This window comes from Centroberyx gerrardi, chromosome 3, assembly GCF_048128805.1.
Source record: "Centroberyx gerrardi isolate f3 chromosome 3, fCenGer3.hap1.cur.20231027, whole genome shotgun sequence".
Taxonomy (NCBI): Eukaryota; Metazoa; Chordata; class Actinopteri; order Beryciformes; family Berycidae; genus Centroberyx; species Centroberyx gerrardi.
In genome coordinates, this window is record NC_135999.1 from 16,922,947 (window position 1) to 16,935,751 (window position 12,805).

At 44.2% G+C, this 12,805-nt stretch overlaps 2 protein-coding genes across 4 annotated transcripts; both read right to left on the reverse strand.

Annotated features, from left to right (window-relative positions):
• Positions 1–239: 239 nt before the first annotated feature.
• On the reverse strand, positions 240–5,568 carry LOC139919579 (monocyte to macrophage differentiation factor 2-like). 2 transcript variants are annotated; one of them, XM_078282625.1, is made up of 7 exons: positions 5,555–5,568; positions 2,059–2,140; positions 1,503–1,663; positions 1,144–1,218; positions 920–1,021; positions 559–628; positions 240–443 (listed from the first exon to the last, which is right to left on the reverse strand). In XM_078282625.1, exons 1-7 carry the CDS (start codon positions 5,566–5,568, stop codon positions 240–242), a joined length of 708 nt encoding a protein of 235 aa, XP_078138751.1. The 2 variants fall into 2 exon arrangements, with proteins under 2 accessions (XP_078138751.1, XP_078138750.1); XM_078282624.1 differs by lacking the exon at positions 5,555–5,568 and adding an exon at positions 4,339–4,364.
• Positions 5,569–6,697: 1,129 nt separating this feature from the next.
• arpc1b (actin related protein 2/3 complex, subunit 1B) lies at positions 6,698–12,553 on the reverse strand. Of its 2 annotated transcripts, none has more exons than XM_071909341.2 (10): positions 12,381–12,553; positions 11,603–11,754; positions 10,680–10,784; positions 9,998–10,220; positions 9,737–9,844; positions 8,918–9,148; positions 8,723–8,798; positions 8,358–8,557; positions 7,311–7,401; positions 6,698–7,161 (listed from the first exon to the last, which is right to left on the reverse strand). In XM_071909341.2, exons 2-10 carry the CDS (start codon positions 11,664–11,666, stop codon positions 7,123–7,125), a joined length of 1,137 nt encoding a protein of 378 aa, XP_071765442.2. In that variant the 5' UTR covers positions 11,667–11,754; positions 12,381–12,553; the 3' UTR covers positions 6,698–7,122. The 2 variants fall into 2 exon arrangements, with proteins under 2 accessions (XP_071765442.2, XP_071765441.2); XM_071909340.2 differs by having other exon boundaries at positions 11,603–11,737; positions 12,381–12,551.
• Positions 12,554–12,805: the final 252 nt, after the last annotated feature.

A 12,805-nucleotide genomic window follows, 5' to 3' on the forward strand; every position in this document is an offset into this window, starting at 1 on the left:
ATGATAGTCTAGTCAGCTAACTGTAAACATATCTTGCTTCACAACAAGACAATGCCCTCAATCTGGAGGTGCACCACAGAGAGGAATTTCCTAGAGTATTGATTTAATCCCTGACCATCTAAAACCAACCAAAATAACCGTGAAAATAAAAACTTAAAATTTAATTGAACTGAACTCCACTTTATCTCCTTGAATTTGCTCAAACACAGGAGCTGCTTCCTGTGAGGTCAGTGTTGATGTCATCTGGAGGTCTGGACCTGATTGGGCGGCTGGGCGTAGAGGTACTTCCAGATGGCATAGTAGTGTATGGCTGCTCCCATGGCAACAAACAGGTGCCAAATGGCGTGAGCGAACGGGACGATGCCGTCGCTTTTGAAGAAGACCATCCCCAGACAGTAGCAGGCCCCGCCTGCCAGCAGTTCACACAACCCCGACTGCTCCGGCTGGGAAGGAGGAGAAGTGACAGTTTATTCTTCTCAAGCTGTAAACACATTACAGTGAGGCGATGACTGCACAGAAACACACAGAAGAAAGGTGAGACCGGACGAGTGGGCTCACCATGGAGAGGATGACCAAGGCAGGAAAAACTCCCATCACTGTGTAACAGATCAACTCCATGATCTTATACCTAAAACAGAGGGAGAGAGAGAGAGAGAGAGAGAGAGAGAGAGAGAGAGAGAGAGAGAGAGAGAGAGAGATAGAGATAGAGATAGAGATAGAGATAGAGATAGAGATAGAGATAGATAGATAGATAGATAGATAGATAGATAGATAGAGAGATAGATAGACAGATAGATAGATAGAGACCAAGACAGAATGAGTGAGATTTGGTTTACAACTCAGTGACCACGCCTTGCCTGCATGTGTGTACATACAGTATGTTTGTGATGTGTGTGTGTGTGTGTGTGTGTGAACTGACCTCTCATGGAAGAAGAAGACGTAGGTGGTTCCTACAGAAGCCATGACCCACACTAACCAGCGCATGTGGCACGCCCAGGGACCCAGCTCCCTCAGGTTTAGCCTGGCACACACACAAGCATGAACAGGAAAAAATAACTAAAAGTATACACACGCTGCCCTCCACACACACACACACACACACACACACACACACACACACATCTAGCAGAATAATTTGTTTACCAAGGAGCGTAGGAGGCTGCAATGAAGAAGTAGATCACCATCCTGTCACACATGTGGAAGCAGTGCTCCACAGACCTGAAGAGACAGACAAAACAACCTAAATATTTGTTTCTTTGTTTCTGTGTGTATGTGTGTGAGAGAGAAAGAGAGACAGTGTCGAAAAACAAAACTCGCAAAATTCTGCTCAGTGTCTGCAGTAAGAGGCAGCCAGGCTGTGTGTCAAAGTGCTTTTTGTGTTCTTATATGTCCTTCAAGCATGCTGTACATCTGTAATGTTAGAATCCAGTGCAAATTCTAATCTAATTCAGCTGGTGCAAGTAAACCATTTAAAATGTGTGTGTGTGTTTGTGTGTGTGTACCGTAGGTGGCTCTTCTTCCAGGCCACAGTGTGGAACAGGGTGGAGATGATGAAGAGCGAGCTGAGCCCCGCCCCATACACCCAGGCTGACACACGCTCCCATTTGTCCTCTGACTGGAAGTGCAGCACCGAGCTGCCCAATAGACTCGGGATTATCCATAACTACATGCAATTCAGAAAATGAATGAAACATGACACAAAGATAGACAAATAAGCAGAATGAGACTGAAATCCAATGCAACTGTATTAAAAAAAATCCAGTGGTGACAAATGTTAGTCTGTGTGTGTGTGTGTGTGTGTGTGTTATATAATTTGTTAGATGATTTTTCCTGTGTTCTCATTCAACAGCCACAGATAAAACCTAGTTAATAATTAATCTACTGTACTTTGTGTGTGTGTGTTCATCTGTGTGTCTGCGTGCGTACACACTTACACTTGTATGTGTATGGTTAATGATCACTTTCTATGGAACTGAGCTTCAGTAATCTGTCCAAACTCAGCATGTCTGACTATGTTTGTGTATGTGTGTGTGCGCGCACGTGTGTGTGTGCATTCACCGCATGCGTGGCACAGTTGGCAGCATGCTCATACTCTGTGGGCTGGTATCTCTTGTTAGGAGGAACACGGTTGTTCATAAACCTGGAATTATCACATATCAATAGGTATCATTTTTATAACTTCAATGGAGCTTACACCTTCTGAACAACAATCTGCAATGAGACACAGGAGATATTGCCACATTCAAGAATGAGACATACACACTAGCAGAGCAGCCTTTTGAATTTATAAGATAGATGATAATTGATGAAAATTAAACTCAACACACCCTTTTCCAGTGATCTTATTAATTTCTGTTTTTCCTTAAAACAGAATTGTAAGGATGTTTGGAAGTCACCTACAAAGGTACATTTGTGGGAGGCATGTTTTTTATTTTTATCTTATTTGAGACAATGCTGTGTCCTTATTTGTCCTTAAACCATGTTGAGCATCTGTAATATTTGTATCCAAAGGTTTTTGGACGGTGCATATAGAAACAGTTCACCCCACCCTGTCCTTTTGCTTAGCAACGCTTTGACCAAGCCAGATCACGCTTCAACTTGTTGCCATGACTGCTGTTGCCTGGCAACAGTGGGTAACCATGGACTGACTGAACCAGAGGTTTGTCTTGATCTCTTTCATAAACAATGCACACGTATAGATGTGCCTGCATACCCACATACACCCATGTACGTAAGCTCAGCCCTGTTGCCTGAAACACTCACACAGAAACCCAAATAAACACGGAACAACTGAGGAGGGAGAGCTCCATCAGTGATGTCACTGTTGTCATGGAAACCCCCGAGCAGGGGATTGTCTTTTTTCATACAAGAAAACTCCTTTTTTTCTTTCATCTTTCTTTCCCATCTACCCCATCCTTTTCTGCTCTGTCCTATATCTCCTCTCCGCTTCCCGATGATTAAATTAACATGTAGCAGGGGAAAAGGCAATGGACAGAGACAGGAAAAAACACATCCGTGCATACACACGAACATGAACACACACACACACACACACAGACACTCACAAACCACAACCCCTCCCTGTTTTTCTGCTGCATCTTGCAGAGCCAGATTTCATAAGAGACCTAGATTTAGCGATGTCACACACAGACACACACACACACGCACACACAACAAGAATCACATACATTGTTCTAAGATTGGTGGGACTCAATATACTCAATACGAGAAGTAGGCTGCAGTTAAAGGGGAATACCACTCAATTTAAAAATTCACATATTAATCCTCAGGCATTAGGACAGCCAATCAATATTTGTGAACATGAAAATGTCTTTCCCAAAGGTTGAAACCACCAAAGAGCTGCAACATCTCCAGGATGTGCAGTGTGTTATTGCTCTGTTGAGAATAAACAGGAGGTTTTGCAGCCTCACAGAGTGCTTTTTTAATAGCAGTTCTGATACATCTGAACAATAAAATGGACCCATAATTCCAGGATATCTCCCTGGGTGCTCTTAGAAACATCTTTTATTGACTCTCATGGAGCTGAGCATTCATGTGTCCTCTCATTAGAGAGCGAGATAAACTCTCATTTCTGTCTGTAGGGGACAGCAGTGAATTTTCACACGCACAAACGAAACTGCCCAATGGCATGGGGAAAACATATTTCAATCTAGAAATAGAGTGGTATTATCCTTTAATTTAGCCATCTTACAGCACATCCCTGTATTGTTGTCCACCTGTGTAAAATACAATAGAACACAATGTTTTCCTTCTGCAGTACAGCCGTTTCACTCCTCGTTCATGTCTTGAAAATTGAAAGAGTGATGGGCCGCTGCAAAGTTATGCTGATTTATTTGACATCCCTGCCCCTCCCTGCGGAAATACTGAGATACAGGCAACAAATCTGGAGAGGTGGTGAAAGAAGGTACAAAATCCGCCTCACGTAATCATGGGAAAGAGATCCTGACAAAAACGGCTCATCCTTTCTCTTCATCTTTTCTCTCTCTTTCTCTCTCCTTTCTGTTCATGCTCCCATTCCTTAAGCAGCTGTATTTAGAGTGACACTCATTCAGTGCTATTAATACTGACTGACCCAGCCCAGAGCAACACAGCCCAGAAACACACCGTCCTGTCCCAAATAAAAGGCTACCTCACCCTGTATCCAACCCTGGTCTCCCACTGACTGACTCTCTCTCTGGTGTGTGTGTATGTGCAAGTGCCAGGCCCAGCAGGCTTGGCTGGGTCATTAATGACTTCATCAAGCTGGCTGATAATTAGCAGGCCAGAGGCCAGACGGACAGACACACTAACTGGACAGGGAGGAGCGTCGCTGCGGGCATCTGTGTGTTGGAAACAGCCTTCATTCTTCACCCTGGAAACTCCTCGTGTCCAAGACCAGGACGGACAGAAGGAACGCTGTCTGCTTGACTTGTTTTATTGAACCTTGGAGTTCAAAACCTCAGTCACATTAATGGCGGATATAAATTATTTTCAAATCCTATTTTATGCTTAAGCTTAACCAATACACACTGCAAATCCTGGTCGTTGTGTAAGTGTGTAATAAATGGGCTGCAAAACAAGCAAACACAGTGAACTCCATTGTGTGTGAAAGTGTAAAATGATAGGGAAATCTATAGGATGGCTGTTTTAAAGTGTGAAGCCGCAATATTGACTTATGCAGTTTCCAAATCATGACAGGAGTCAATATTTAGCAGTGCAGTAGAAGAAGAAAGTACTCCACAAATCACACTGGGCGGATGAGAAAATCTTTCATATTTTGCAGCAAAACAATAAGCATAACCACCTCATTTCCCCTAAAATGTTTAGATTTGTTTTAACCACTGAAAAAATAAAATTCTGGTAAAGCTGTATCCATGTGTATTCCAATTCATATTACACCCACAGTACTCAGCAAATAACATTGCAATGTGATATTTTGCCAGTGTCCTACATTATAACACACTTTGAGCCCAGACTTTCCACATGGGAATCCGATGATTTTCCACATCAGCTGAGGGGGTTTTGCCCCGAGCCAACAGATATATTTGGGCTAAAAAATTCTGGGCTGCTCTGCTACACTCAGCTCCCTTTGACCTCTTCCCACTGTGAAACCCAGCCCACACCAATACAACAGATTGGACGTGGGCCCAAAGCTCGCATGTTTAATCCAAATACCTAAATCCACCAGGCCGAGGCCCAGGAGGGTATCTGGCTTACCATGTCTCAGGCAAAGCAAAACACACAGAAAGAGTAGAGACACAAGAGATAGCAAGATGAAGAGAAGGGAAGTAGCAGGAATGTGTTGATAATGCTTGTCAGGCACATAAACACTACAAGCGTGTACATATTACATGATCGGTTATAAAGTGTTATATATATGTAAATCTGTGTGTTAATATTAAACACCCCATTGCCAAACATTCCCATCATTGTCATCATCATCATCATCATCATCATCATGGTGCAAGAAGACAAACACTTACACCTTATCTGCAGTCTCGCGTAATAAATGATATTAGCTGTGGAGAAAATGACACTAAATGGTTTCACCTACCTTACAAGATTCATTTAAAGTGGAAATAAGCAACAGTTGACAGCAGACAGACAGCGAGGCTGAAGCCTGAATTCCCTCTGAGCGTGAAGCAAATTACCGCGGCGATTTGATCAACTGTGGTGTGAAATGAGCAATCTAACGTGCCGTAACGAGCATCGCCGTTTCACCGTCTCGTCCTCATCTCAAGCAGCACCAGCCGACGGACGCATCTCGACCCAGCCAGCCGCTTCCAGAGGATCCAGTCCGGAAGTGTGGGCGTCGCGGAGGGTCTCAGAGGAGACGGCCGGGTTCCTGCGCCCTCTGCTCTGCTCTCTGCACGGTAGTCTTCTCCCCCTGTCGGTCCCTATGTCGCCAAGCCTCAGCTCATAGTGACTCGGTGAGAAGGGGGTTTTAATTGATAAGTGACGGCTGCCTCATCTTTTTCAGAGGGACTGGCAGCACAGAAATTTGTGCCCGTTTGTGCCTCCGGGTGCCGTTCTAGGTTCTGCCTCTAGGTGGAGATGGAGCCATGGAGTTGGAGGCTGGGTGATGATATAATTAATGCTATGATGATGGCCTCGTAATGGCTGTATGTTTACATTACTCTGCCCAGCCAGAAAGGAAGTGGGGCAGCTCTGATTTAGGAACAGTTGATTTAGAAACAGTTGAGCAGAAACTTCAGTGTGTTCGGAAAACGACTGAGGCTTCTTTTCAAACCCTTCTACAAAACAAATGAATTTGACTCCCATTGCCCTCTGACCGGTGATGATAATTGGTGAGGATTTGTGGCATGACACCCAGGCTAATGGAGACACCTGAGACATGATACGCCTGGGAAACTTGCCCTGTCCCATTTAATCTGCTCTGCTATTCCCCCAAAAAGTCCCTGAACTGTTTGCATCTGTAGAAAACCATCTTCACAAGTACAGTTTCTCTCTCTCTCTCTCTCTCTCTCTCTCTCTCTCTCTGTCTGTCTGTCTCTCTCCCTCTCTCTCCCTCTCTGTCTCTCTCTCTCTCCCTCTCTCTGTCTCTCTCGCTCCCCCCCCCCTCTCTCTCTCTCTCTCTCTCTCTCTCTCTCTCTCTCTCTCTCTCTCTCTCTCTCTCTCTCTCACACACACACACACACACACACACATACAAACACACACACAAGCTTGCAATGAGTCAAGCATTTTTGAGTACTGTAACAGTAATCGTTTATTAAATGCATATTATGACCAGCATAAGCATTTAACAGGTACTGCAGCCTTTCAACATGATTAATATAAAATACCTGCTTTTAGCATTCAGCTCAGAATAAGCTCTCTGTGATTATACAAGCCTAACTCATCAACTAAGTACCATTTGCAGACCGAGGGTCACATCATCCTTTTGCATACAGTATTCAGCTGAGTCTGCTTGACAGCCTCAACCAAGCACAAAGGGATTTGAAATGCTGTTTGACCCAAGTCTGATCGTTTTTTACCAGTATAAAAAAAAATACCTGATTAAACATATTGCCAAGAAGCTTTGTTTAATTATGGAGGCAGCAGTTTTCTTCATATCTCCAGAAGCTATGCTGGGGCCGGGCAATGTAAACAACATCAGGCTCAGACTATCTTCAAGTCCTTCATGGCAGACTCCAGAGTCTGAAAACACAGTGTGAAATATTCAAACACATCTGTCTGCATTATGTCTCTGAAAACATCGAGCCAACAGGAAATTGTAATCATACAAATAAGGTCAACATCTGACCACACTAGTGCAGTGTGTGTGTGTGTGTGTGTGTGTGTGTTACCTTGACATCCCAGATGGCCATTCCTCCATCCATGCCGGTAGTGCAGAACTTGGTGCACTTGCTCCGCCTTCCATCCAACACTGAGATTTGGCTGAAATATTGTTTGTCAAATTAAGTCAAACTCCAAGAAATGGGCTTATATTTTGTATTTATGATCTGTATTTTGTATTTTGAAAAATTTAAATGAGCATGTTTTTTTGGAAAGAAAATTGGATTATCAAATTGCTAGATTGAATTGTTATAATATTTGATGTCTAGGTGTTGAATCTATTGTATTTTATCTTTGGAAATATTGGACTAATTGATATTCTAGCACTGTTTTCCTTACTCATTAGATTGCTACCCATTGGATATTCACTGGCTGATTGAAAGATATTGATTGTTGTTTTTTTTGTGTTTTTTTTTAGATATCGATTGTTGGCAGGTGTGTGTATTGTGTGTCCTGAAACGCTTCAAGCTGTCTCAACAGTATGCGATTGTACACAGATGAAAGCAGTCGCCAAAACATGTTGGTATTAATATCGTCCAACAACTACTTTTGAAAGCGAGAAGTGTGCAGTCCTCACTACTGTGTTGCCAAGATCTTAAAAGATGAGTATCCAGAGCCAGATTGAGTCATGTAGATTTTCAATCATGATTCAATCATGTATTGAATCAGGCTTCAGTTGGGAATCTGAGGAATCTGGGGAATTTCTGATCAGTAATCAGCTCATTAATGAGACAGGCGTCAGGCTGAGTGATGTTACATAAGAAAGAACAATTTGGGCAGACACCAGAAGGTTTGAGAGATTTACATTCCCTGATGGAACAAACTGTCCCAACAGAGCAACTCTCACTAGGTCATGTCTAATGGCGCTAATGTAGCTCATTCTCTCTCCTTCTCTGGTTGAAGTGTTGTTTGGAATCTGCTAATAAAAGGCTTTTTAGAATTTGAATTCTCTCTCTCTCTCTCGCTCTCTCTTGCAAGATATTCATATGTATTTTGCATGCACACGCACACGCACACGCACACGCACACGCACACGCACACACACCTATGTTCCCTACCTGATGCTGTTCTTGTGCAGAGTGTTCAGGTCCTGCTCCGTGGTCTGGGTGGCTGAGGCCCGGCGGTCCAGGTTCTGGAAACGTTCCCTGGCACTGATGCCTTTCTGGGCCGCCTGCTTGGGAACGTCCAGCTTGCCCCCGAATGCCACGCTGCCCTTGGCACTGTCATACACAAACAGCACCGGGTAACAGTCATGGCCCTGCAGGGACACAGAAACACACAACGATGCAGTCAGGCACTCTGAAACGAAAAACATAAATGGATGGGAGAGAAAGTAAAATAAAAACATATATATGTAAAAATGGTACAACATGAAATTAACTGATTCATTAATTGAGTGTGTTCAGAATGTGTTCGTACTCACAGCAGCCACTAAGCTGTTCTCAGTAATGAAGGTGACACACAGCAGAGGAAGGGTTTCAGAACTCAGACTGCTGACCCTGTAGAAACCATGACAAAGGTCAGAGCGTATAAACACACACACACACACACACACACACACACACACACCCACACACACCCACACACAGATACACTGCGCTGCCCCGCCCTCTCTTACGTGCAGGTCTTGCCTCCCTCTGCGACAGCTACAGTGGAGTCGTGCGAGGTCCAGGCCAGGCGGTTTCCTGAGTGTGAAAAACACACACTGTGCACCCAGCCGCCTCCCCCTGCAGTCTGACCCACCGCCCCTGCTCCGGACTCAAACAACACCTCCCCAAACGGCATCTTGCTGCCCCAGGGAGTGGGGCCTGGCTTTTCCTCCACCTCCTTTATGTAGGCTGAGAACACCCTGTAGGTGGGACGGGTTGGGTGGTTGGAATGTGGATAAGATAGAGAAGGAGAACAGTGAGTGATTTTTACAGGCAGGATCATTAATTGTTATTAATTGCAGGCAAGTCATATATTAGCATTTATTCTCTGTGTGTGTGTGTGTGTGTGTGTGTGTGTGTGTGTGTGTGTGTGTGTGTGTGTGTGTGTGTTTTGCTGTTCCTGTGGAAATCAGTTTGAGTGTGAGACCTTTGTGAAGGTCATTTTGGCCAGTCCTTCACTTCTTCTAGAGGCTAGTTTAGGGTTACAGTTGGAGTTAAGATTAGGATAGATTTAGTGTAGGATTAGATTCAGAATAGGGTTGGGATTACAGTTAGTTTAGAGTTATGATGGATTTAAGATTAAGGTGAGAGTTAGAATTAAGTTTTGGCTAGGGATGACCATGTGTGATGAAGGGCTTAAAGTATGCAGGTTTTCATTCCACCCAAACAGTTTTATTTATATAATTATTTAGTATTATTTTTAATTAGTTCCAGGTCCTCACAAGTACACTAAGAGACATGTGTGTGTGTGTGTTTTGATTAATTGATCTCTCTTGATTCACTGATACCTGCACTTGAAGTCACAGGAGCCAGCAGCCAGCAGGACGTTGTTGGGATGCCAGTCCAGACTGAGGATGGTGGAGCGGATCGGCTTCTTGATGTGCTTGCAGACCCACCTATAGGTAACAATTACAGCATGCATGACCTGCTAAAATGTGGTTTATAACGGCCAAATGGAGCATATTAATGCACAGTCACAGTGTAAATTAAGAAAAGTATACTACAACTGAAAGACATGCAGCACAGACAACAAACACTCTCAGCCTCACCAGTCATTTTCCTGCTCAAAGTAGCAGATGGAGATGAGGCGTGAACCGCTGCCTACAGCAAACTTGTTCTCCCGTGGCGACCATTTGACACAGCGTGCGGCCCGGTTGATCCTGAGAATGACCAGGGTGGGCTTCCATGACCCCTCTTTTTGGGTCCACACATAGGCGTTACGGTCCGCCCCACACGTCACTATACGGTTACTATCTGGAGCCCAGTCTATACCTGCAGGGGAAGGGAACAGGGTGCAGGGTGGGGGGTGGGAGGGAGTTAGTATATTACTACAGCTGGAGCAGACCATTTCACAGCTAGGCTACAAGTGCAAACTTTTAGTTTTCATATTTGGCAGCCTAGGTCATGTGCACAAGCTAGTTGTGAGGGGCCTTCAGATGGCTGGTCTCCCTAAAAGAAGGGCCAAGCAGTTAGCGAGGTATTGTTCAGTATCTGCTATCATTGGTAGCCGCTCAATATGGAGAAGGCGTTGCTTTTTATACCCTTGAAGTGGATTCTGTCTATTATCCCTCGACCTGCCACTGCTTTCATCCTGTGTGTATGCAACAATGTGACTGACTGACCCAATATCTGATTGCATTAATAGTGTTTATGTCCTTTGTATGCTTGTATTTATGTGGACATAAATAAATATTTTAAATGTGTGTGTGTGTGTGTGCACGTGAGTCTCACCTGTCACCTGCCCGTTGTGTTCCTTCAGCTCATGGATCTTGGTCCACTTAGTCCCATCTTTCTTGTAGATGTGGACATCATGGTTGTTGGGGCACAGTGCGATCTCTGCAGCACAGAAGCACATACAAGCATACTGTGTAACAACATAGAAAGAACTGCACATCAATAAAATACATAGATGAGAAATTAATCAGTGTTGGGACAAAGTCCAGTGTGATTGATGAGACATGATTATGACGGGGTGATTTGTGGAGCGGAACATAAAACAGTAAACAGCTGACTGGGTCCATGTGAACAGAGAAAACTAGAGAACTACAGTATGTATCTGCCTGCAGGCCAGACACAGACACATGGTATCTTTAAATAGATGATGTGCCAGGACTGTGACCTTACTTCCCATAATGTAGAAGCAAACTCTGCACATGTTTTAGTCAGCAGATGAGTCAGAAGCAGTGTTTGTCTGTGGGTGCAGTAGTGTGGGAGCTTTTGTATGTGGGTTTTTTTTTGCGAGAGTTTTACTTGCAAGTGTGTGCAAATGACTGTGTTACATCCGCTTTGCCCCGAAACCAAGACGCTGATCAAAACAGCCAAATATGGCATTGGTTTCCTGAGGCTAGTGGAGCACAAGAGCCTCTCAGATAGGTCCCCCCCCCCTCTCACCCCTCACTATAACAGGAAACAGGAAATACCTTCTCCCACCTGGGAACCAATCACAAACCTCCATTTATCACGCTACTCTGTACTCGGGGGGAGACGCTAACGGAGGCGAGAAGTTCCGTGATGTTGCAGATAAAAACAATATCAGGTTTAGAGCCAAGATGACTCTCTGTCCATATAACTGACACTCCACATTTCTAGTCTGAAATATGGCCCTATGTGTCAAAAGCCAAGGAGGACCAATCAGAGAAGGCGGTCAGACTCACGGGTCCGGTCTTTGTTCCAGGCGTGGCAGCTAATTGGTTCCAGCAGGAAGCTATGGTATGCCATGGCCAATCAGATGTTAGAAGCAGACCAGGAAGTGATGTGAGGAACCAGCGGCTGAGAGGTTACAGTTGAGTCTAGAAAAGAGAAGTTGCTATATTCTCATTAAAGGGAAGAAGCAGAGAGAGAAAAAAAGCAGAAGACAAACAACCAGAATAAATAAAAAAGACTGAAATATTTCATGAAAGACAGTGGGAGTGCAGACTAATTGAGAGGTACTTTGGGAAGTAAAAATAAAAAAAACATCAGCTAATTTTGACTATCTGGGCACAGAGAAACAGGCTGAAGTGATCTCAGGTTGTGTTAATGAAATCCAGACTGGTGGAGGTATGAGAGGAATGATGCAGGTCAAGGGTGACACACACACCCCAAACACCCCAGACAAACATACTTACAATTTGAGCACACACCCAGGAAATAAAGACAAACACATATTCATCTCAGTCAGCTACAGTCAAACACTTTACAAACACTAGTCCTAAAACAAACCTAAAATCAATGGGTTCACTTGGTGCTGTGCTGTGTGTGTGTGTGTGTGTGTGTGTGTGTGTGTGTGTGTGTAGGCAGGGGCGCCTGTTGCACACTTTCTACTTTTTCTGAAAATGCATTACACTAACAAAATGTGTGTGTGTGTGTGTATGCGTGTGGGTGGGTGAGTGTGTGTTGCTGACATGTCTAAACATACTCAGTCAACTGTGTACGATTTTCTGGGCTACTTACCCTGAGGGCTAGACAGAGCCGAGCGGATGAATAGCTGTAGAGAGAGAGAGATGCAGAGGAGAGCGGGGTTGCAGATCAAATAAAAGAAAAGGGTGTTCAGCTCGCGGACTCTGGCCAGTCAACGCGAACGCCAACGACAGAGTGAGCTCAGGAAGAGAGAGGGTGAAGTGAAGAGAGGGAGGAGAGAGGTCAGAGAGGGAAGTGGAGGAGGGTACAGTGAAGTCAGAGAGGCAGGGAGGCTGACTGCAGCTCTAAAGGGGAACAAGAAGAAGAAGAGCTCAAACTTATGCATAAAAAATGGAAAAGATAATGGGAGCAGCCAGTCTAAAATGTGAAAGAGAAAGGGAGCAGATTTGTTTTTCTCAAAAGAAAGGGACGGAGGATGGGAAGTTAAAAAAAAGTTTTGCTTTAGTACAACTAGGAAG

Bases quoted from the DNA above. Each gene is read 5' to 3' on its own strand.
- LOC139919579 (XM_078282624.1), bottom strand. From the start codon at position 4,364: ATGAAGGCTGTTTCCAACACACAGAT. The intron at 2,141-4,338 runs GCCCGCAGCGAC...TGATAATTCCAG, and splicing joins GCTGTTTCCAACACACAGAT to GTTTATGAACAACCGTGTTC. The intron at 1,219-1,502 runs GTACACACACAC...CTGTCTCTTCAG, and splicing joins TGGAAGAAGAGCCACCTACG to GTCTGTGGAGCACTGCTTCC.
- arpc1b (XM_071909341.2), bottom strand. From the start codon at position 11,666: ATGGCATACCATAGCTTCCTGCTGGAACCAATTAGCTGCCACGCCTGG. The intron at 10,785-11,602 runs GTGAGTCTGACC...TCTGTGCTGCAG, and splicing joins CTGGAACAAAGACCGGACCC to AGATCGCACTGTGCCCCAAC. The intron at 7,402-8,357 runs GTAGGGAACATA...ACAATATTTCAG, and splicing joins CTGCACAAGAACAGCATCAG to CCAAATCTCAGTGTTGGATG.